At 40.5% G+C, this 24781-nt stretch overlaps 2 protein-coding genes across 2 annotated transcripts in view; both read left to right on the forward strand.

The window, feature by feature from the left end:
- The window catches only part of HSD17B12 (hydroxysteroid 17-beta dehydrogenase 12), an 83114-nt gene extending 78524 nt beyond the window's left edge, over positions 1-4590 (forward strand). The window contains 2 exon segments of the mRNA XM_066552824.1: positions 2580-2729; positions 2888-4590. Of these exon segments, the coding sequence (XP_066408921.1) occupies positions 2580-2729; positions 2888-2992 (255 nt within the window). The 3' untranslated portion in view covers positions 2993-4590.
- A 1379-nt stretch (positions 4591-5969) lies between these two features.
- Positions 5970-24540, forward strand: ALKBH3 (alkB homolog 3, alpha-ketoglutarate dependent dioxygenase). The gene is made up of 9 exons (XM_066551760.1): positions 5970-6059; positions 7330-7442; positions 8587-8621; positions 9495-9542; positions 11134-11237; positions 12410-12498; positions 15342-15551; positions 22588-22686; positions 23230-24540. The coding sequence occupies exons 1-9, from the start codon at positions 5990-5992 to the stop codon at positions 23320-23322; spliced, it is 861 nt and encodes a 286-aa protein (XP_066407857.1). The 5' UTR covers positions 5970-5989; the 3' UTR covers positions 23323-24540.
- The last annotated feature ends 241 nt before the right edge of the window (positions 24541-24781 follow it).

Genomic DNA, 24781 nt, shown 5'->3' on the forward strand with positions numbered 1-24781 from the left:
AGAAAGGGAAGGAAACTTATTTGGCAACACTGGAGAGTTCAGATCTTTTTACTTTTTTAAAAGTAAGGTAAAAACAGTGATAAAATTGTGTAACCAAGCTGTTCTGACTTTGGAGGACTTATGACTTAACTCTTCAGGTCTTGAGATCTGACTTCTTACATCTAAATAATATTCAAGAACCCAATTTTGAGTGTGAGCCAATTTTAATACACATCAGAACTATAAGCAGTAGCAAATGTTTTAAGTGAGCAAGACATATTGTACTGACATAAGCTATTTTTCAGGCATGTTTTGAAACTATAGTGCAGGCTAAGCTTTCCCTGAATAAGGAGAGTTATTTGCCCAGGTAGTGTGGGTTATATCTGTTAGAATGTAAAATGCTGAAAGGCTTGAAGGAGTGATTTTTTTAAAATCTGTTATGCCTGTTTTAGATACAGTTCATGAATCTCTGAATTCCTTGTGGGAAGGAAGAAGGGGAGAAAACGAAATAGATTCAGCAGGTCTCTTGATATCTATTAAAATAAGGTCCAGTTAATATAAAGGTGGTAAATCTAATGTATCTGAAATTAAGTACCTGCTTTTTTGTTTTCGGGAGTGCATCTGGGAGAAGAAAAAGGTTGGAGTGTAATCCCATGTTTCTATGTGCCTTCAAGTCTGTGGATCAATCCAGTAGTGCTACCATATGCTTGCTTTTTCAGGTATCCTCATGCACAATTGTTTGCCCCTTCATGCTATCCAGTGGTGTAACTGGGTAATGCAGTTCACTTCTGAAGTTGTTTTGAGCAGAGAAAGATAATAGATCACGTCTATTGCTCCTTTCTTGGTGGGGATGTTGTAGAAATAATTTGGTGGTGAATAAGAAACTTAAAATTTTAACTTTTAAAATATTAAAATAATAACTATTAAAAATATTTTTCAGATTGCATTTCTAAAATGCAGTCTGAAAAATAGATGCAGTTCACATTCTGGAGCTGAAATGAGGTACCTGTGCTGCTGTGGTAGCAGAATGAGTAGTTTTCTTATCCAAGAATTGTAGCTTTTGGTGACTTTAAAGGCAGTAGTAGCTGCTTTCACTTCTGAAGTTTAGGTCTCCATGATTTTCCTTCCCATTTGAAAGTGGACTCATGTAGTAGATTACTGAAAGTCCTATTTATAGACAGAAGGGCGCGGTTTTTATGTTCTCAGGTGAAGGAATGAGCAGACATACTAATGTTTCCTGTTTGTGGTGGTAAAATTTCTGTTGAAATGTGCACAGCTATGGCATGGATACACACTCAATGAGAACTGAAGGGGCCCTTTCCCTGCTGTGCTGCTGTTGAAACAGCAGATGTTTCTGAATTCAGGCATGTGTGGTTGTTCTTTAAGAGACTAACATGGGAAGCAGGTTTACAAAATGTAATTTGCCCAAATAGACTCTTTTTTGAGACGATATTCTCATTTGGAGATGAATTAGCAGAAGTGGACACACTCTCAGGCACTTGCTGTTAAGGTATGGCAATGGGAGCACTCATAGATGGGCAGTAGTGGATGGATGTATTGAATCAGTGCTAGAGCCACTGACAGTGTCTTAGGAGGTCCTTGTAAAGTGGTGACCAAGTTCCAACCTCTCTAGGTGTGTTGAGTTATGGTATGCTTAATATCTGTTTCAGGGCTGTAGACCAGGGCTTTTTTGATTACTTTTTTAGAGGCAAAAATTGAGGACACGTTGAAAGCGTTGCCAAAAGCATGACCATGAGGAAAGAATATTGCTTTCTACTGTACATGTGCATTTGCCTTCCTTCTCCAGCAGGGTGAGGTTGGGATAAGTGCAATGAGGTTTTGGATCCTCCAGGTCTATCTTGCCCTACCATGGACATGCCTTTGTTCTATCAGCATCCCTCCATCAACATGTATCTATGCTGCTTCCTCTTGTTTCTCTACTACAGACACTTCTGAGACCTAGCATAATTTTCTGTCTTGCTTCCAAACATGGCTATAAAAGCTCATTAACTGTCCTCTGTTTCTTGATCCTTCCTTCTGTCTTTTCACTCTGGTACTAATACTCTCCTCTGTCCTCTAAGCCCTGCTGTGGAGTTACAAGCTCCATGTTTCAAGTCTCTGGACATTCTTTTCTCCTTCCTCCTCCCACCTTGTACAGGTGCCAAACCGAGGAGCTTTTGCTGTGAAATTTCCTGTCTTGGGTTCTGCAGCTCCTTCCCAAGCAAATGTTGGGGGGTTACTACAGAGAAACAACAGTACAGCATTTTCTATTAAACAACTGGAATGAAGTTTTGTGCTTACAGGCCAATTGTAAAAATGGCTTTTCAACCCTACACTTGAAAGAGTGGTTTTTCTAGGGCTCCAGCTGGTGATGTTGACTGTCAGGAGACAACCGAACTATGTCCAAATATGACCCATGTGTTATCTAATTAAAAAGTTCTTGATCTTATATTGGGATCCCATTGTGATCTTAGAACTGAAAATAAGGCTGGCTTAAGCTAGAATTCAGTGTACAGATTATCTGATTTCCAGTTACACTTATGGATCTGTAAGTTATCTTGAAAGCATTCCCTGCTTGACATGAGTTTTCCTGTGTGCAGAGTGTTCTACCATATTATGTGGCAACAAAAATGTCCAAAATCCGCAAGCCGACCCTCGATAAGCCCAGTCCTGAAAGGTATGTCAGAGCTGCCCTGGGCACGGTGGGCCTGCAGTCCCAGACCAATGGGTACCTACCTCATGCACTCATGGTAAGTCACCTTGGAAAATGTGAGGATCTGAAATGTCCTTTGTGTTTATTATGGAAAAAAGAGTAATTAGTACAGGTTACAAAATGCTGAGACCTCACTCCCTTCTTTTATTTTTCTTGTTTTGTTTTTTTTGGTTTTTTTTTTTTTTTTTTTTTTAGGGATGGGTCATCTCTCTTCTACCTACATCTACTGCCATTAACTTGATAATGAAAACAAACAAACAAATACGGGCTCGTTATTTTAAAAAAATGAAAGAGAAGTAAGTGGGAAGCAACTTGATCTTGGGAACATGGGACTCCTGCAAGTTCCACACCATGCTGCAACATCAAGTAGACCTAATGTTTTAAACATCTCCAATCATAGGTGTGCTTTCTAACAAGAGAATAGTCTTGTTTTGAGGATACAGATGAAACAAGACTGTTGACTTCTAATATTGATTGAAAAATAGGCTTTATTTGTTTATAGCTATTATGAGGGGGGAAGTGCTTTGAACTAAAATTGCATTGTGCTTTACGAAATACTTTCATGGACTTGATCAGACATCACACTCTTGAGGAACATCTTGGTTATATAGTGTCCATCATATCTATTCTTGTGCTCATGGGTGAAGGGCAGAAAAAGAAGCAGTTCTCATATATTCCTGCGCAGGTGGGCAGGAGAGGAAAGGGAGCATAATTATTTTAAAAGGTAACCTAGTACTATTTCCAGAGTATTGACCTCTTGAAGCTGAGGTTTTGGATACTTGCAAGGATTCTGCACTATGAGTCAGCTCATGAGTGCTCCCCTGCTTACATGGTCCAGTGTGATTTTTTTTTGGTTATGAACTTGAGGGAAATGGGCCAAAACCAGAAATAAATGTAATAGCTCATCTATAAATATATACATAAAGTAACACTGCAAAAAGCATTTAAAATCTTGGGTCTTGAATATGGATTCTAACTTTTCAGTAATATGTAATCTTCATGATTTGTAATAACATTTTTAAAAGTTCAGTGCCTGCTCTTTGTAATAGGTGGTGGTAACACAATGTAGATAAATGTCACAAGTTACATGTTACATGCTGGTTGCTATGTAAAAGATTATGGGTACTTTAAATGCAGAGCTTGAAATGAGTTACTCTCCTTGTTAGCAACGGTGGTTTAAATTCTTTTTGAAGTTATGTATCAGTCTGTCTTTCTGGTGAGGTCTTTCAAAATGTGACTCCTGAATATTTGATGGCTTTAAAAATGAGAACCAGGAAATGTCTTAAAGAGTAGAACAGTTTTAATTTAATTGCATTAAAATGAACTGATTTTTTTCATGGTTCTGTTCCAAAGTGGAATGTTCCTATAAGGCTCAAGTTACTTAACTCCTGGACACAGGAATCAGAGTACATGAGAAGTCTGCACTGCTGTTGTCTGTGTTTACCTACTCTTTATTAAAGATTTTGGTCTCTAATAATCCTTTTTATAAACACAAAATGTATAAAACTTGCAAGGCAAATGAAATTGCAAGCAGCTACCACTGTTTTCTGTGGTGACATCCTATGGTTGAAGAGGGGAAGTTTTATTCTGTCTTTCAAAGAATAATTTCAAGCTCTGATTTTGAAGTAAGATGTGTTGCACTGAGACATGATTTGGGGCTAACATTTCTGTACATTGAAAAAACCTGAATACCGATGCAATGGTGCTGATCAAATCTGAGATGCAGATCCTATCCCTTAGTTTTCTTAATTTTTTGGAACAGGGATGGTGAAGTTGGTGGTATTAGTTCTCTACGAGCACATGATTTGGTTTGCTCTGGATCTGATGTGAAAGCATTGGACTAAAAAATCTGTATGTTTTTGACTTTGTAAAACTAATAAAATGGAAATTACTCTTGAGTCTTTAATGTGTTATGTTTTTCTTATAAAAATGTTTGCGGGTACATTGTCCTTCATTGTGAGTAATAACAATGAAAATTACTCTAATTTACATGCCAAAATCAATGCTTATATTAATTTGTTTTCCTGGCTGTCATCTACCCCCTATCTGGGGTGCTTTAGGCACAGCATCTCTGTCCAGTTAAGGTAGGTGACTCTCCTGCTCTCCTCTGCACCGACTCTCACCTTGAATACTTTATGTGCAGTTTTGAGTGCCACAATATAAGATACAAAGCTATTGAAGAGTGTACAGAGGACAACTGTGAAGATGATGAAGGGGCTGGAGGAGAAGCCTTGTGAAGAGCAGTTTGAGGTGACTTGGTTTCTTCAGCCTGGAGGAGACTGACAGGAGACCTCATCATGGTCTTCCTCACAAGGGGAGGTGGAGTGGCAGACACTGATCCCTGTGGAACCAAGGGAACAGCATGAAGCTGAGTCCGGGGAGATTTGGGTTGGATACTAGGAAAAGGTTCTTCACCCCAAGGATGTTTGGGCACTGGAACAAGCTGCCCAGGAAAGTAGTCATGGCACCAAGCCTGACAGAGTTCAGGAAGTGTTTGGCCAACACTCAAAAAGCACATGGTGTGATTTTTGGAGCTGCCCTGTGCAAGGCCAGTAGCTGAACTTAAGATGATCTTTGTGGATCCCTTCCAATTCAGGATATTCTATGATTTTATGGTGCCGATGCTTTAAATAAGCAGAATACAAATTTTATTAGTACTGTTAAGCTATTAATAAACATTTCTTTCCAGTGAACAATTTTCTAACTACTGAAGGTCTTTAAAAAGGTATTGCAGAGGGAATAGCATGCACATCCAGCTGGCACAGAGGGAGGCACCGAGGTAAGGAGGTTCTCTGAGCCCTTGGTCCCCTTTCACATGGTGTCAGGCGGCAGGTTGGGTTCCCACTCTCGTGCCCTAAGGTCTTCTATTTTCCAAGCTGCAGCAGGGCATCACTAAACTATTTTTTTACCTAAATTTTATTTACACTTTAACCTAAATTACCTCGACTTTGATTTTGAATGTCTGTTCACCTCAGTGGTGGAGGTAATGTCCATTTAATAGCTGTCCATGTCCTTGGGACTACCCTGGGCACCTGTCAGAAAACAGGAGGGGGTTTCTGGTGCCTTCAGCCCCGTGCCTTGCTGGTTCCAAGAGGGTTTTTCTTCCCGGCGCCGTGCAAGACCTGGGCTGCACTTTCATCCCCTGTTGGAACGGGACAAGCAGGGCGGGAGGCGGCTCGGGCGCGGGGCGCCTTTAATGGAAGCTCAGCCCCTGCGTGCGCGGCGGGCGGGCGGAGCCGCGGCCCCACGGCCGGGCCCAGGCGCGGGCGGGGCTCGGGGCCCTGGGCAGGGCCGGGCATGGCGGAGCGGCGGCAGCGGGCCCGGGTGCAGGGCGGCTGGGCCGGCGTCCCGGCGGGGCGGCCCGCAGGTAAGGAGCGCTCACAGCCGCTCTTCCTTTCCTTCCCGACGGCCCGGACTCCTCCGCCGCCGGCCTGGGCGCGACGGGGCGAGCAGCAGGCACGGGCGCCGGTCTCCGGCTGCACTTTCCGACCGCCCTGCGCGGCCCCGTTCCCCCCGTTCCCGTCGGTAACTGAGCTGCAGGTGTTCGAACCCAGTTTTTCAGTGGAAATTTGCGCCTGTGCCCCCGGTGCGGCGATTTTGGCTGCGGAACGCAGGGTGCGGGTGTGTGCTGAGGCGCACGGTGAGGTGAGCGCGTCGGGCGCACCTCCGGCAGCTCCAATGGGACGAGTGGAGTTTGGTGCAGGGGACTTCTCTAAGGACAGTCAGCCGCTTCTTATCCATAAAACGCGTTATGTGCCTTCGTTTGGCTTGTCACGGGAAAACATTCTAAAACAAAGAGAAGTAGCGAAAAGGGATGGAGTTTTAGTGGTTTTAGCAAACACTGAAACCAAAGAGTGCAGAGGCAGAGGAGCACTTTGAAGGTTTCCAGTCTTGCAGGAGGGACTGGTTTGTTTTTGTGAACATGCTCAAAACATGTTCCACTCATTGATTCTAGTTTCCATAAAGCTCCCATATCTCTGCAGACTGAGCATTCTAGGCAAGCTGATTTTTTTTAAATCATGAAAGAGAATAGCCAACTGTTTTGACTTGTGCATGTGGCCTCAATTTTCTGTCACAGGTACATTTCATTGTTTCTATTCCTAAAGGGATTTAAAAAAAAAAATCCCCATTGAATTGCGCAGAGTGAAGACTGTCTGTGTTTCAGGCCCATTTTAAAGCTTGTTTGCATGTGTAAATAAAACACCTGAAGTAGTGTGCCAAAGTTGCTCTTCTGCTTTCTCCCTGGTTTAAAAATTCTGTTTTAATAAAAATATTTTTGTCTTTTTTTTTTCCCTAAGAAAAGGAATACAGAGGGAAGCAGCTTAGCTGCATGGAGCAATTTCTGCTGGTGTGTGATAGGTGTTTGTTTTAGAATTGAAAAGTTATAGATGTCATCCTTTCAGATAAAAGTACGTTTTCAGTTTTGTTTGTGGAAACAAAATTAATAACGAATAAATACATATAAAAAAATCAGTTCCTGTGCAATTTTGACTCTTAGGTTTGGCAATTTCCTGAAGTCTCTGCGACTCATAGGAGAATACTCCAAGGAATGATTCTATAAGTTTTTCCTAAGTCTATTTTTTAGTATGGTGATATTCAATTCATGTGATCTTTTCTTCCTTCTTTCTTTCTTTTAGCACCAAAGGCACCCGTGGCCAGCAGCCTTGCCCTTGCAGGTGCAAGGCCAGCATGGAGACAGAAAGATCAGCCTCACACTCAAAAGCAATTTGTCTTTGAAAAGCCATCAGAGGTAAAACTTACAGGGTAACTAGCAGAATCTTATCTGTTATAAAACTTCATATGATAGGTAACAATTATTTGAGAATATAGTTAATTGTTTAAAATCTGAGCTGAGCTTTGAGCTTTTGTTAAACAGAGTTGGCAATTGTTTTGTGTATATGGGGAAAAGAAGGTTATGGTCCCTCTGTTCAAAACTACTCTTTTATAGAGAGCCAAAAGAATGTTTTACTAAATATTCAGTCTGCAATGTCCTAAGCACATTTGAGCTCTTCTTGTTTTCCTCAGGTGGGGTGTCTGTCTTCTGTCTTAACTTGTTAAAGGGGAAGAGCATGGTATTTGTTTTGTAGACTTTATGTCCCATCAGCTGATGAAGGATATTGTGCTCTATGCAGTGTATGGAAACTTCCTTGATTGGGGGAAAAATAATAATGAGCTCTTCTTTCTAAGCTAGACCTGTTTAAACAGCTGTCATCTAGGCTTGGAAGCCTTGAAGATGGCCTGGGAAGATTCTCTTTCCCCCGTGGCAGAGACCTGCTATCTGTATAGTACTATATTTTGATGCTCTTGTTGGTTCAATGCAGTAACTCCTTGCAAATCAGAACTGTACTGAGCTCAGAGAAGAGCAGCATAAATCCCTTAGACAAGCAGAATGATAGCCAAGGCTGGATTAAACTACTCTTGTCTCTTAACAAAATACAGCTATCTCAGCTGTGCAGACAGCTTTACAGTGTAAGCTCCTGCTATGTCTGATCTTTCATGTTTTGCTCATTTGACTGAGACCTGCAGTTTGTTCATGTTTCTTAGGGTTGTTCTGAAATTTTCCTTACATGAGGATATTTTTATAAATATAAAAATAAGAATTTTCTTGATTGCAGTTGATAAATATCAAGTATTGTGATGTCTAAATAATTTAGAAATCAGTGTCCTTTAGGGGGCAGTTGATGGCTAAAAACCAGCCTGCAGTGGTAGCTGCATTTGAGAGTTTCTGGGGTGAGGAGGGAGTGGCTGAGCTGTTACTGCTTCCCTCTTGCCCTGAGGTGTGTTTTCTCACTGGCCACACAGTGTGTGGCTACACAGAGTCACTAGAGATGATGTTTGACTGGAGAGTGCCAGGTACTTTGATATTCACTGTGTACTGTCTCGTTGCCTTTCAGGTGGAGCGCAGAGTTCCAGAGGCAGGTGTGATAGAGTGAGTACCCTGCTGATTTCTCTGCACCTTTACTGTTGTCATGGTTGGGAAGAGTAGAAACTGTGGACTTTTAACCCTTTTATCGTGAGCTGAATGTGTTATCAGGAGAGCCCAAGTCTGTTAACTGGTTTTTATGCCTTTTGTATAGCTGGCAAGCCAGTAACCATGAAGAGTTGAACATTCTGGTTCAGCACAATTGCCAGTATGTCTCCTTTGTTAGCAGTGTACATTTTTCTGGGACAGTCCCAGTGTAAACTATGCTAGAAATTACTTACTCTGGAATATACCAGAAATATAGCTGGTATGGCAGCTTCTTTCAGGACTCAGAGAAGTAGCTGATAGTAAGTTTCATAGTGAAGCTGGGTATTTGTATGTCACTTACCCTTTGTGTTGAAATGGGGATCTTCCCAGGATAACTTTGGCATGAAGCGTGACAAAGTGTGGTGCTGTATGGTGGAGTTAGAGATACTGAAAATCCAGCTTGGCTCAGTTTGGCTGACTTGGTAGAATTTTCTTTCTCAGTGTATCTATAAATGTAAACATAGTGAATCTGAGTGCAGTCATGTATGTTTGTCTTCCTTAGGTTCCCTGTGACATCCCTCTTATGTTTTTTCCAAGAGCCCTAAAGCTGTACAGAGCCTTTGGTGAAGGGAGGGACAGAAAGTACACACAAACTCATTGGCTTCTGCAGCACACCTTGCTGCCTTACTCTGACCTTTATGTCCAGGACATTAGTTCTTCCCTTTTCTTTCTTTTCTCTTTTAAAGAAAACTTTGCCTAGTCCAGGCCTACAGCAATTCTAGTCTGTGCTGCTCAGTCTAAGATAATTTCTTGTTTGTCTTTCTGATGGCTCTTTCCTTTCTACATCCTCAGCAAGCCTGGTGTGTATGAGCTCAGCAAGGGACCCACTGGCATTTCTAGGTAAGTGGATGAAATGTTAATGGTTTTTGCAGAGTAATGTGGTGATACTCAGCTTTCTGAAGTCCAGTCTCTGCAGAGGGTTTTGACTTCATCAGCTGTACATGGCACTTCTTGTGCATCATCTGTCTAGAGTACTTCTGGAAATACTTTTGAGTGCACATAGCAGGGCCTGAGATGGTTCTGAGCAGCACTGAAGAGAAGAAAAAGAAATCTCTTGACCTATCATGTGTACTGCATCTGGTGCTCTTTCCAGAATAAGGACAAGGGGCTCTGTCCATTTGTGTCATGATTCACAATAAGTTGCTGATGAGAATTTGGATCAGTATTCCTGTCTTAGCAATTGTGTGATGTCTGTTGTACAGTTAAGAGCAGCCCAAAACTTGTAGCTGTAAATTGGAATTGTTTTAAATAAATCTAATGAAAGCATTTAACTTCAGGCAATTGTGGTCACCTCAGGATTGTCCCTTGTGCTTATATGCCATGCCTTAATTATTTCAGCTTCAGGGCACTTCAAAACAAAACCTACTTGTTCTGTGATTCCTACTAACTAAAATACATTTTACCTTGCTGACTTAGCTGCAATATCAGTATTAAGCCTCTTCTTTTGAATTTTATAGGTTTTTATTAATAGTGGGAAAAATGCCAAGGACATAGTAATTTTTTGTGCATGTATTTAATTTCTTCTGATTATTGTATTATTTTATTTTTGTGCCTTCATCTTAGTTTCTTCTGAAGATGCAAATAAATCTTTAAAGTATTTTGAAAAGTAAAAGCTTTGACCAGCTGGAAGGAGACAAGATACACAGTCAGCTGGGTTATCCTGCATTTTCTGGAGTTTGTTTTCATAATACACTGATGGAATATATATATTTCTGGAAAGTTAATAATCACATTTGTGTATTTTTTTAACTCTTTTACTATATACTCTTACTGTGACGTCTTTGGGGCATGAAGTACTTGTGAGAGTAAACTGCTGTTAGCAGCATTCCTACTCTGCAGCCCACCACAGTGGTTGTAATTCTTGGGTGACCTTTAGTCCAATCAAAATATTAGATGTACATATGGAAATGAAAAAATAGGAGATGTTAAATACTGTCCTTATAGGAGATGTTAAATACTTTTCCTTATGCTTTGAAAAAGAGAGCAAAAATGGCAGTAGGGATAAAGGGCTGTCAGATTCTAAGTGATGTGGAGATGGTGAATAAATTATTTACTTAATTTTGATTGTAATGCCATAATCAGGTCTATCTGATTTATCAGATGTAAAGTTAATAACAAGCAGAAGGATGCCATTTTTCACAGCATATGGCTCATTCTGGAATTCATGGCATGTTGCTGGTTGTCATATGTTTTTATAAGTATTGAAAAGAAATTACATTCATTTGATGAGGGTAAGACTCAACAGGAGCCCTTCTATTCTTTCCTTCACATCTGCTTTTGGCTGTGGTCAGAAACGGGGTACTGGGCTTTGACTTTGGATATGGTGCATTACAGCCATTTCTAACTCCTTTGGGAATCCTGGAAATGAAAGTTTTTTCCCAAAGCAGGTATAGAAGTGTGTATTCCTTCCATTTTTCTTTTTCATCCTTAGGATTCATTTGATTCCTGGCTTTATTGACTCAGAACAAGCAGACTGGATGTTTGAGCAACTCCTCCAAGACATACCCTGGGGTCAGCGCACTCACGTCAGGCAGGGTAAGGAGTGTGTGACCACCTTTTCAGGTCATTCACAGGTCAATTCCATACCAGAATCTGTGCACTGTTTAGAATTGGTTACCACTTCTTCAAGTTTCCGTGCAGGTTTTCCATGCATATCTGAAGGCTACTGCAGCTTACTTTTCAACCTCTAATATCATGTTACTATTGCCAGCTAAATGGGATATTTCCAAAATAAAATCTCCTGTCGTAAAAATCTTGGAATTTTACTGTTTCTTCTGTCATTTCCAGTTCTTTTTCTCACTCATTTTTTAAGATTTAGTCTGGCCACTATCACGCAATCTTCCAGCAATACTTAAAAACTGTGTTCTTGGAGGTTTCTTTCATGAGGTATATTTTTGCCTCTTTTACTGAAAATCCCAGCAGAGCATGTTCATTTTCCTTTGGCTTTAGTTATTGGTTGCAGTATGCAGTAGGTGAAGAGGCTGCTATTCTGGATTTGTTCACTAAGGGGCACCTGTTCTAGCCAAATTTTGCTTTCAGTCAGGAACTGATGTAAGATAATGTATCAGAGCAGTTACTGGATGGGACTGGAAACTGTCTTCAACCTGTGTGTTTGTTGGCTGGCAATAAAGGGACAATATAATGGAGAATGCTACCTGTCAAGCATGAGAAATAGTTGCCAAGATAGTCTTTTCAGAAGCCAAAAAAGTATTTTTAATCTTTGTGTTACACCACAGAGCACGAACACATTTGACAAAATATTGTGTCCAGCCTTGCTACATTTTGTTTCTGTAGTGTCCCAAGGATGCTACAGTCCTTTCTACTTCACCCTTTCCAGTGCATCCATCTGCATCTTGCAACTTAGGCCAGCCTACTGGGCACCAGAACCAAGTCAACTTAAAGCAAGATAAATTTTCAGTTTTGTTTGCTATCTTTAACTCATCCAGTCTCTGCTATGTCTGGCATTTAGGGGTAAGAAAATTGATATGTTTCCAAGATTTTGGCAAGGTAATTCCTCCTGCAGATGTACACCTGATTTTGAATAATTTAATTCCTTCACTTGAGTTCATTATGTTAAGGGGCTGCTTTTTTAACTTTAGGTAAATGGACAATATCTTTTTGATCAAGTTTCTTGGCAGAATTGCATTATCTTTCCATTTTGAAATCGTTTGATAAGTCAACTGAAAAAGTCTTCCTGTTTTTTTCAGAAGTATCTTTTGAGGAACCACGGCTTACATCCTGGTATGGGGAACTTCCTTACACATACTCCAGAATAACAATGCAGCCAAATCCAAATGTATGTATATGTTTGTATGTGTTTTATTATTGTCTACAGAGAAATCCTTTGCAGAGATCAAGAGACACAATTTCCCTCTATCCTCTATTCTAGCTATCTAGAGAATCTGTTAGCAGCAGATTCTACTGGCATGTGGTCAGTTTTATACAATACACTTTATGAGGGAGTTGACTGAGAGCAGCGTGATTTAGTTGTCAAATATTGTCAAAAGGAGGTTACTACTCTAGAGTTTAAAGTTTTGCTTTGGGTTGCTGTAGCTTTGTACAAAACTCTGAATTGCTCTGTGTGACTTATTCCAAGCATCTTTGTATGGTAGATTTTACTGCCCACAATAATACTGATTTTTTTGCTGTAAAGATACCATAATACTAATTACTGAAATAGTTACTTTCAGAAACACTTAAGTTCAATACTGCTTAAATGAAAGTTTAGGCATATTTTGGTTCCTATGTGGATGCTATGAAATTCACACATCTGTGAGCTGCTGAGCAGCTCATCTGCTTAGCAACTCCAGATTGTAGCATGTAATTTCCCACAGTGTTTTGGAAGAGTTAAAAGCCTTCTAAGTGACTCAGTGATGTTTTGTTCATGTTTTCTCTCCTTCCCCCTCTCTCTCTCTCAGCCTGTTGTCCCATCAGCCTGTCTCTTGGTATTGCTTTGTTTAAAATTTCCACAGCAGTAATTAGGTGTCACTGTTGAAAGCTGGATAGCATGAGAGGAAGGTGTCCCAAGTCCCAGAACTGCTGCCAAAGTGGGATGTTTGGGAAGAGTTGGAAAGGCACTATTTAACATGATGAGTTGTGAAGATTTCGTAGTCTCAAAAATACTGTAGTTAAAAATTCTATGGTCTATGGAACTTCTGGTGGAAAAACAAGCATTTCTTTAGCACTCATTTGTGAGTACTGTTTCAGATGGGCTTTTCTGAAAGCGGAATGGCTTTAGGGATTGGAAGTGCCCTCACAAAATCATTCTGTTGTACACTAATGATTTAAATCCAGTTCAGAACTGCCTGTTGTGAAATCCATTGCTGTTCAGAGATTGGATAGAGCCCATATACCCTGAATTCAAGGTTTCATTTCAGTTTGCATCAAGCTCTGAGTTAGCACTCATTGAACCACTGGCTTGTTTCTCTCATCCAAAAGGTACAAGGCCTAAATGAATCACTCAGGCTGTGGTTCTGTCTTTTATTCTGGAATATTTCTGCTTTTTACTGAGAGGAAGAAACTCAAGCAGGCAGTGAGATGCACTGGAGAAGTTGCATAGCTGGAAGCCAGCCCTTCCCCAGCTGGAAGTTGCCCATAGGCAGATCTATGGGTACACTGCACAGGGACACTGATATTTCACACAGCTTTGCAGGTGGGAGTACCTGCAGCTTAGAAGAGTAGGGGTGGTGTAAAAGTACAGTCCCTACCTGTACAATAGGATTTCTAGCACAAAAATATCTTGAGTAAAATGTAATTTAGTGCACAGCTCAGCCAAAACTGATTATTCCCTTAAACACTTGATCTGTAGGAGTAATTAGCTTTGTGTCCCTCCTTTTTTTGTTTGGTAAGAACTGGTGTGATTGCAGCACTTCTAGATATAATCCAGTGTTTGTGCCTCAATGATTTTTGTTATTAGAAAATGTTTTTCTGTAAGCAGTGATAGAGTTGTTTCAACAAAACTACTTCCACTGCTGCAGGTTTGTAGTGGGCTTTCAATTACATTGTAAAATTCACTGTATGGTAACATTTTAGTAATACATACTTCTGTGATGGGAGTTGAAGAAATATAGTCCTGGTTGGTCACTGAAAAGTGCCCTCAATAATTCTTGTTGGACTCCTCTGCACATTCAGGCAGCCCAGTTGCAAAGCAAACTTTTTTGGGGTGGTATTACTGCTTTTCAGTTATGTTCCATAACTGCAAGCTGTGTTTACCTAGAATTAATTAATCACATGATGATTAATTGTTGAAGGCATGACTTAGCTGGAAATACCCCATTAGAGAAAGATGGTATGTTGAGGCTCCTGCAGTGTAACCAATAAGTTAAATACCTGTTAAACTTGAGGAAGCTTGGAAAGAAGGTAGTTCAGCCTTGTTTTTTTTGAGATGAATACTAGAAAATATCCTCAGGTGTCTGTTGCTTTTTCTGTCAGTGGTGCACTGGGAGATTTGGAATCAGTTTCTTATCGTCTCTTGCTCTCTGTTTCTGCTTACATAATGGGCAAAAATTCTGGCCTACATTGCTTTGGCTTTTTTTTTCTTTATATATTTGTGAAGTTCTTAAAAGCACTCTGACAGATGAAAGTCATGATGTAACTTCATAACATTAAATAACTGGACTGAGTTGTAATGGAATGTACAGAGCTTCCCTGGGCTGTGGGCTCAGCAAGGTGTTAGCAAAGGAAGGGATGAAATCCAGGGCCAGTGACACTGGTTTTGAGACCCACTGAAGAGTTACAGTGTTGAAGTTAAAACCCCAAGAGGTGATGAGTTGAGCTCAACAAGCTGTGTTAACAGAGTGGGGACAGAAGGCTGTGCTATGCCAACCATTTCCTCTTGTTCTCTGTCAACAGCTGCAGGCAACTGAGAGCAGTGTCATTTAGTCACTGATTGCCTCCATTAGTATGAAGGGCAGTCTGGCTTCAGAGTTTTAAGAGACGATTTAGTATTGAGTGATGGGTAAGGTGCGAATATTTCGCAGAAAGCTCCACCCATTCCTCTTCTCTTCTAAAAATATCATCAGAATTGCTGTAATTTGTTTGATTTAAAGTTTATTGTGAATAAAGTGCGGTGTATTTTGTTTCTTGGTGGTTTTTGCCTTCTGTTCCTGGCATTTACATTTGCCTCTGTGCCGATTGCAGTGGCATCCTCTGCTGAGCGTGCTGAAAGAGCGCATTGAGGAGTTCACTGGCCACACCTTCAACTCTCTGCTCTGCAACCTGTACCGAAGCGAGAAGGACAGCGTGGACTGGCACAGTGACAACGAGCCATCGCTGGGGGAAAATCCTGTCATTGCCTCACTCAGCTTGGGTGCTACTCGGACCTTTGAGATGAGGAAAAAACCTTCCCCTGTGAGTGTTCATACCACACTGAGAGACTCTTAGAGCTACTAACAGGTTTATTGGTTTCCCCATTTAAGGAAACTTAATTACTAAAGCATTTCTAAGTTAATGAAAGCACAACTTGGAAAGTTCTGTGGAATAAGTGTAGGGCTCAAGAAATCTCTCGCATGGACCGTGACATTCTGAGGATGGGGATGGGAGCACTCTAATATAATGTGCAGCAGTGTAGTGTAGTGCTGCAGTGAATTGAAACCTGGGCAGCCTTCTGCCCAAATAAGGGCCCTTTCTGGTACTTAAAATGAAATCAGTGATGCTGGAAGTGGACTTAAACTGTGCAAATGAATCAAAGAGTTGCATTTTCTTAAACTCAGGACAATGTTATGTAATGCAGAGTGTACATGGGGTGAAGAGTAGTTCTGACTACTCTTGTAAGTAAAAATCCTCTTGACAGTGTTTGCACTTTGACGTGTGTGTATTCAGATTGAGGGACAGTGAACAAAGGGAAGAAGCTCATTTCTTTTCTATGAAATGCCTTGGAAGCTGTCACATCATATACTGGCAGGCTAAACAGAGATCCTCTACTTGGATAAAGAGACCTGTGGAATATCCTTTTGGGAGTTAATTGGTGACTCAGTAGTCCCTTTCTAGATAAAGTGTTGTGCTTGAGAGCGCTTTGTTTATAAGCCAGCTTAAATTTCCCAGTTTGTATTTATCCAAGTAAAGGATTCACATGTGTTGAGAATACAATTTTAGGGTGTCCTGTTTCAGATGAATTTTCTGCTTGTGCAGTCTTTGACACTTTGGAAAGAAGTTTGCTAGCTGCTTGTGTTGCTATTTATTCTGAGTAGGTAGTACAGAAAGCAGAGGTGATAATTTTAACAGCGTACAGGAAAACTCTCTGCTGACATACTGAAGCCTGCCCATCCAGAGTCACCTTGGGTCACCTAATCTGAACAGAAAAGGTCAGAAATTGAACCAGAAAACAAAGAGTTTGTAGTTTTCACCAGATCTCCAACTTGTAAATTCTTTGTTGCCTGAAGTGAATTTAATCTTGGTCCCTGAGCATGAGATCACATAACCAGTCTATTATGTCAGTGAGCATAGCATGAGTAAGTATCCCTGATGCTGTCTTGATAATAAAATGTCAGCTGGAAAGTTTATTCCTCTAGAAAACTGTAAATGGTGCTTGGATTCATTTTAGAGGTCCCCGTGTTCCCCATCAATCAGAACAGAATCAGAATAAAATACACTTAAACTTCATTATAAACTTTGCAAGTTCTCTCTTAAAAATCAATCCTAGTTCTTGAGTAAGATACCTTTTTTATAGATTTTCTGAAAAGACACCCACTATTAGCAAAGGGGAAATTCAGTCTGTGCCATTTGTACTTGACTGCCTTGTTTGAGCTGTACTGCACGATTTCTTCCAGAGATGGATGGTTTTCTATAGATGTATCCCTCAAGCTCTCCTCTTTTTTTTAACACCTTTGACCTGATATTTCTGACTAGCTGAGTCTTGCTATGAAGTGTATCCCTTTTGCAAGTGACATACCTTTTTCTGAGGTAGAATCCCCATGTGCAGATCTTTGGAATAGTTGCTTTTAAGTGTGTCCTGTGCCTGAGGGAATTCATACTTAATAATTACATGGCACACATTATGTATTCTTTGCACATTCCCAAAGACTTAAGTTTCCTCAGAGCATCCTATGACAATAGATGCTTTGCCAAATGGGAATTACAAGAGGCTCTGATGGAAATTACAACCTTTCAGGCTGTACTAAATAAGTAATTTCCATACCCTATTGTACTGTAGTGTTCTCTCTTTCATTGAGAGAAAGTTAAAACTGGTTGTAGATCTTTGAAGTTTGATCATTCCTTTTTTAAAAAGCAAGTTACAGGAAGAGGAATGTATTCTAGGGAAAAGGAATTAATATTAACAGTCATCACAGGCATTCAGGCTCTCCCTGGTTTCAGTATCAGCCAGTATCAGTACATTGAGTTTTCCAGAGTTAGCCTTCATTGAGGAGGGAAATAGAAAGTAAATCCTTTTCCTTCCAAAATTAAACCCGTTTGAGGGCCAACACTGTGCTATTTCAGATTTTAGGGTTTCAAAGACCTTCATTTCCCTCTGTTCTTGTAAGTGCTTTTAAGTATTTTGAGATGAAAGATAAAATGAACATACAAGTGATGAGAACATCACTTATGGTAGAACATCGCTGTGGATAAATGGTCCTAGGAAAAAATATGGTTTCCTGTGTGGGACCATGTATTGAGTACAAAACTGAATGTACCACAATACATAGGCAGCGTGAAGGGCAGTTGAAGAGTACCAGATCAGAGCCTTCAGAGCCTTCAGTTCATGTTGGTATCTCTACAAATATTTTCTAGATTATCACTTGAAATGTGGATGAACCTGATAGTGAATAAAATCCTGTTTCTGTAATTGAAAAGATGACCAGTAGTGTTGATGGGTTGCATTTTCTGTACATGTTTATGTGAATTTTGACAATTGTCTGTTAGTAGTTTGCTAGTGTTTATATAAGTCACTCTGAAACAATTACGCAATCTGAAATCTTTTTTCACTTGGCAAAAATGAAAAGAAAGTTACTTAGGTTTAAGTGGTTTTTTTTATTATCCTGAAAATTGTTCTAGGGTGAGGTAAAGAAAGGTTCAGTCCTCTGCTTTTCTTTTTGGTGAGCACTGTACTGGGTAAGTCTTCATCATATAATAGAAGGTACAGGAGTGCAGAGACATGCATAGACTATTTATATCTTCTTAACCAAGCATTCTTTGTGGATAAGTAGAAATAATTCTTACTAGGATTTCAGCCCTGTGCATGTTAAAAAAGCTGCAAATACATTTCAGGTGTAAATTCATCACTGGAATAAGGAGACTTCATGGGAATTAACATGACTCCAGCAACAGTTTTATTTTGCCTGCTGGAATTTTTAAGCATTCTTTTTTCTAAATACAGCCTCTTCTGTTTATTTGGACCAATTACATGATAGCAGCTGGTATTTTTCCTTTGCTTTAAATGGTTTCTAGGGTTTTTTGGATGCCTACTTCATGGTTAAAAGTCTACAGTGATGTGGCTTCTTCTATTTTCTTCTTCCAGTTCCAATAATTTACTTTAACCTTGCTCCTGCTTTCTTGTTCCTCCTGCCCCCATCATTGTAGCTCCTGCCTACACTGAAATCAGGAGAGAAGTGCTTTGCTTTGGAGCTGTGATTCATACACAGTTCACACAGCTCCTGTTGAGTCAGTGAGTCCTCGTGTGCTTGCCTACAGCCTGAGTGTCACCACTGTGGCACTGTGACCTCCTCCCATTGCCCACACAGCCTCAGCCCCCAGGCCCACCTGGACATGACTTCATCCTGCCAGTGGAGAGGAATTGGTTTCACTCTGTGGGATGGGTGTTTCTGGTACAGCCTCACCACCATTTCCACTATTGCTTGTTCACTGCTCAACTCTGAGACAGGGCCAGGTTATCTGATTGTGTCCTCCTGAAAGCTGAGTGGGGAATGTTACTGTGGGGGCAAGGATGATACCTGATGTCCTGCCTTCCACCGGGAGGTGCCCTGTAGTAAACCCCATAGATTTAGGAAAAGCACCATGGAGAATATGAACAATAGGAATGCTGAAACAGCAAAAGAAAATTCCTGTTTCCCTGTCCTCCACCCTTTAACCTATCTCTGTAACCCTATTAGGCAATGTCATGTTAACCCCTTACCATTGGTCAAGCTTGGATCCTTTCCAACCCTATAAAAGAAGCATACTGTACCCCATTAGGGGAGAAAGAAGAAGAGCAGAGACCCGTCACGGACCTCCCCAAACAAAGCCATGTCCGTGGAACAGCCTGCGCCTTCTCCTTCTCCTCTCTCTCCGTCTGCTGCAGCCTCAAGCCCAGGGCACCACTACCTAGCAAGCAGGGCTGAAATCCTGAGAGCTTGCAATCACCATAGAGCTGATAATCACCATGCTTGCTAGATGGCAGCCCCGCGGCGCTGGCGTGAGCGAGCTGGCCTTGGGCACCCGGTCCCTACCCAGGGACTGAGCTCCTGAGCCCTACTGCTCTGCTTTATGAAAAGGCCAAATCAGAGAGGTTATTAGTGCCCTGTGGCAGGGTGGGGTGGGTGCCATAGGGAAAGCTGGGTGGTCATCCAGAATGGCCATGTGAACTGGGGAGGGAGTTAGCCAGCTGTCTGCTTGCCCTTCTTCCATCTATAACCAAGGAAACTGATGGCTGCTGGGAAAGGAGGGAGCTTCACACCTGTTAGACAATAGCAGGATGTTCTGGTGTTCAGAAAGTCAGCCTTGAGATGGGTCTGTCCTTCAGATGAATACCTGAAGCACAGTCCTTTTTTCCTAGCAGAAGGTAAAGCTCTCCTAGTACTTCTGGCAAGAGTAGAAAAATAACCCTTTGTGTCATAACAGACCTAATTGAAGATGAATGTGGGAATCTGGAGCATGGTATAAGCAGGGATTCAGACCAAGATATGAAGCAGGTTAAACTTTCAGATTGGCATCAAAGAGATTCACAGACAGTGGTGGCTGCAGTGGAGGAGGAGGTGTTGTCCACCAGCAGTGGCAGGCTTGAGAAGCTGTAGGCAAGCAGAGGGGAAGAAAGGAGTGCTCAGCTGCAGGACTGAGGGAGTCTCAAGTTAGGCCTGTGTAGGCAGACCAGTGCATTATGTGAGCAAAGGGCAGTAGAACTGATACTCATCATTACTGAATCTGTAAGGAACTGCAGTGAGGACTTTGTCAGAGTCAGTGAAAATAGACATGTTCAATGCAGAAGTATTGGTAGGTGAGAATACTTTGTTGTGGAGGAGGATGTTTACACAGCTGGTGCTAGAGATGTATACTGGAGAACAGGGATACAATCAAGATGAAATCTGAAAAATTCAAGATTTGAACTTTTTGTAAGGGTGATGCTCTTGGTACTTGGTAAATAGGTGAAGCAGAAGACTAGAAGCCAGTATTCTCCATGAAAAATGCTGACTTTTGAAATTGAAAATGATTTTGCATCATTTGCCTGTATAAATGCATTATTATTTATACATTCTTCTACAGGATGTTTCCATTTACTTTTCCTTATAATAGAAGATTCCTCTACACTGTCCAGAAACCATTTCCTACAACTATAGCAATGAACTTTACTGAGACTTAAGAAACAAACTTGGGTGATTTATATAGATTTGTACTAAATCTTTTCTCTTTTTGATTTTCAACAAAACAACCTTGATGGAGTCCAGGAATTCTTACAGATTTTGTATTCACAGCTTCCCATCAACTCACACTGAGCTTTCCTTACTTATTAACTGTAGCTACTGTAATCAAGGATTTTTAAAAAAGTTTAACCAATGTACTTGGATAGTGTAAAGCTTGGATTGTATTGAATGTGTAACTCAAGAGTATGAAAATTCTAATATATAAAAAGCAGAACAGTTGCTTTACTATACCTCTTTTTGTAAACAGGTGGGTTTGTGGTACATATGTAGAGTTACAAAATGAACATAAAGAAGTCACCTGATGCACTTTCCATGTTTGTTACCAGAAAGTCTTTTTCACCTTCAATGCCAAAAATTAATTTTCTTCATAAACCTCTTGACCTCTGAAAGTCAAGTGAGTTTTCTGTATGTCTGACATCAGCTTTAGGAATAAAAGTTCTGAAAGGAGCTTTGGTTGACAGTAATGGCACATAAGAAAGTAAGAACTTTTTGTTTAACTTCACTGGCTTTGCAAAGCAAATGGAAATAATAATCTCTTTTTCTAAGTAAAATGGAGTTCAGAGATGTCCCATTTAAACCAGAAACTAATTGTTGTTTTTACATACTGACTTTTCTAAGCCTAAAGGATGTTTTCTCCTAAATCATTTATCTTAGCAGAATTCCTTTTTAATTAAGATGAGCAAAGGATAAAAATAAGCCCACTGTTGTCCATCACAAAGTGAAATGATGTAATCCTCTGAAATAGAAAATATGCATGCAGTGATATTTCTCTGCTTTTCCTCAGCAGTCATGTTTATAATACCTATTTTTGAATTTTTTTTCTCGTTTCCACTGACGATAAGAAAATGTTTCCTGGTACTGACTTGATACCAGCCAAGCTCTTTGCATTTCAGGAAGTGCAGTCCTTTTTCTCTATGCATCTTATTTATTAACACACACACACTCCTTGGTGATTTTCTGAAAATCAAACTGTTTTAGTTTAGGACATTATTTCCCCAGTATTTGTTACTCTACCCCATTATTTTGAGCTTCTCAGCAAGCTGTGAACTTTTATAAGGACAAACCTCCTTCAAGCTGGACTGCTACACACTGAGCAATGTATAACTCTGATTTCAAGTTGGAAAGGATAGTGCAGAGCAATAGAAAGTTGCTGCTCCCACTCAATGTGGCATGTGTGAGACCACTGCTGGGGTGTGTCACTATGTCTAGTTGTTATATTCGACTTTTAAAATACTTGCACATAATCTAAAGGCTTAACAAAAGTTTGCAAATTATTTGCCTTTTAGTTTAGCATTATGTTTTGCTTAGTGGTGATTAATACAACTTGTTTTACCATATATTATAGGAAAAGAAGATTTTTTTTTAAATAAGAAAAACTTATTCCAGCAGCTAGTGCCATAGCAGCATGTAATGTAACAAGAGAAATTCAGAATAGCAGGAAGATGTTACTTTTGATGAAGTAGTTAACTGTTGGACAACCACTATAGGGTGGCTGTTGCAGCATGTCTCCACACTGAACTGTTTAAGATGTTTCCACAAGGTTTGCACCCTCACTCCCGAATTTTGCCCTAAATCCAGGAACTAGTTGTTGAACTTTACCTGTGGCATCCGGCCAGTGAGATACAGTGGCTTCTTTTCATCGTTAAAATGCTCGGCTCCTGGGCTTTGTATGAAATACAGATGCAGAGAGGTTTACTGAGACCTCTTGATCTTGGAAGAGCCTCCTCCCTCACAGGTGTTTTAAGCTCTGCTGTAAAGGACTGGTTTTCTAGCAAATGCACGTGCCTGCTTCTTCAGTGTCTGATGTTTCTTTTTAGGAAGAGGATGGAGACTATACTTATGTGGAAAGGATTAGGATCCCACTTGATCATGGGACTCTGTTGGTGATGGAGGGAGCCACCCAGGAGGATTGGCAGGTAAGAACTCCTTGGCACTGTTTATGTGCTTTACTTGCAGTGGAATTGTCCAGATCTGCTGAGGCACTCCCATGAAGGTATGGGACATTCTGCTTCCAGTGGCACAGTTGTTTTCCAAGGCATTGGTAATACTTTCTGCCCGAGAATTCGAAAGCACCCACAGAAACAATGGGTTTGCTTTCATGTGCCAAGTAATGCAGTAGGAATCAGTTCAGATGTTCCAGCATTAAAGTTCAGTGACGAAAGTTGCAGCCTGCAGTGAAAAGAACAAAATCAATATAGAAATTTAGAATATCAAAAGTTGTAACTTAATAAGGAAGTCTACAGTAATGTACAAAGACTTCTTGTTTTCAGTGGCCCTGAGCAGTCAGAACCTTTTTGTACCTTAGCTAAGTGTTAAGAAAGATGAATAAAAAGCCATCACAGGAAATGAAGGTTTTAGTCATTGTTTAATTGTTTGATGACTTGTATTTTAAAAAATGCACAAGCTCATGCTTTTTTTTTTTTTTTTTCTTTTTCCCCCCCCTCTAATGCCACTTACAGCATCGAGTGCCTAAGGAGTATCATTCTAGAGATGAACGAATAAACTTGACATTTAGGATCATTTATCCAGAACCTGATGGAGTTTGGAAGTGAAGAGCCACTTTGGACATTGTTGGATGTACACCCAGAGCAGATCTAGAGCCTTAGATTGCTAGAGATTTAAAGGAAGCCTTACAGAAACAGAGTTCCTTGAAGTTGTGGGGAAAAGAGTTGATATTATGAAGACCTTTGGCAATCAGAAGCTGCCTGTGTTATGTGGACAGAAATTATATGTTACTAGATGAGACTAAATCACAGGCTTTAAGTTTTTGAGCAGTTATTATTCTTAAAAGAGCACAAAGCAGGTGAAAGATGTGAGAGGTCCCAACTGGAGCAGACAGATTCAGTGAGCACATAGTTTGCACCTTGTCTTGTCTCTCCTTTACTCCCAAGTTGTGATCTCTGTTGGAAGTAATGACAAGATGGGATTCTGTGATGTAAAGCCACCTCTGGGTGTCTGTACAGAAATGAGAAAGCTGCACTTGGGGATGATCTCTGGGTATTACTCATTTCACCAAAGGGTGGTGCAAACACTGCTTTTCATCTGTAGGTTGCAGGGTCTTTTCCAGTTAAGCAATCAGTTTCATAGCTTAAATAACTACTTGAATTATACTGGTGTCTAGTGGAACAGAGGGTCAAGGCTCTCTTCTGCCATACACTCTGTGGTCAGACTTTATCCTCACTGTTTATCCATGTAGACAGGACAAGGCAAAGGCAAGCAACAGAGACATCTGACAACCCTGCTTCTGGGTCAGTGCATTTTGCATTAAAGAATATCTCTCTTGAGCCTCTGCTGCCACAGATCAGCAGTCAGCACCTCAGAGCAGATTCCAGGCTGACTTGCTGGAATCCTTCAAGCTTGCCTGCTGCAACTCACCTGCTGCTGGGAAGCAGTGGGCTCATGACTGGAGTCTGGATGTTAAGTCAGGAGTGCTGCCTATGTGATTAAGTTCTTACTGCAGCTAAATATCATCACTGTACAGGATCAAATCATAGGTTTGGTCCATCTTCACTGCCTACCTGCAGTAGGATCTAAGCACAGGTAAATACTCTATGCCTTGCAACACGTTAACTTTGTTAAGCAAGCTAATGTCCATCTTCACTGTAAGAATAAATTGGTGTTGGGAAAATATCTGCATTTTCTTAGCCAGCATTTGTCGTGGTTTCAGTTCTTATTTGGTGAGAGCAGTCAAGTTATTAATACTTAGTTATGCCTATGTTTTAATGTTATTGATGACATAAAAGACATAAATGTTGAGCCATTTCACTCGCTGTGGTCTGAAATTGGGCAGAATAATTTCCTAGAAACAGCTTCTCTACCTAAACCACCATACATTATTCTTCTAAAATGAATGAATGTTACTAGAAAACTTAAATTCATTATCTAATTATGTCTTTACTTTCATCCCAATTTTTACAGAAATGTTTTTGGAGTATTTTAATGTTATTTCCTTGCATTTGAAACTTTTGTCTAAGCTCTGTGATATATTTCATGGGAATCAGAGTTGAAGGA

Source organism: Molothrus aeneus, chromosome 6, assembly GCF_037042795.1.
Source record: "Molothrus aeneus isolate 106 chromosome 6, BPBGC_Maene_1.0, whole genome shotgun sequence".
Taxonomy (NCBI): Eukaryota; Metazoa; Chordata; class Aves; order Passeriformes; family Icteridae; genus Molothrus; species Molothrus aeneus.

What these genes read in the sequence shown, in the direction of transcription:
- ALKBH3 (XM_066551760.1), top strand. Translation starts at nt 5,990, where the DNA reads ATGGCGGAGCGGCGGCAGCGGGCCCGGGTGCAGGGCGGCTGGGCCGGC. An exon ending in CAATGCAGCCAAATCCAAAT is followed by an intron (nt 12,499 to 15,341) that starts GTATGTATATGT and finishes TGCCGATTGCAG; the next exon opens with TGGCATCCTCTGCTGAGCGT. An exon ending in CCACCCAGGAGGATTGGCAG is followed by an intron (nt 22,687 to 23,229) that starts GTAAGAACTCCT and finishes TGCCACTTACAG; the next exon opens with CATCGAGTGCCTAAGGAGTA.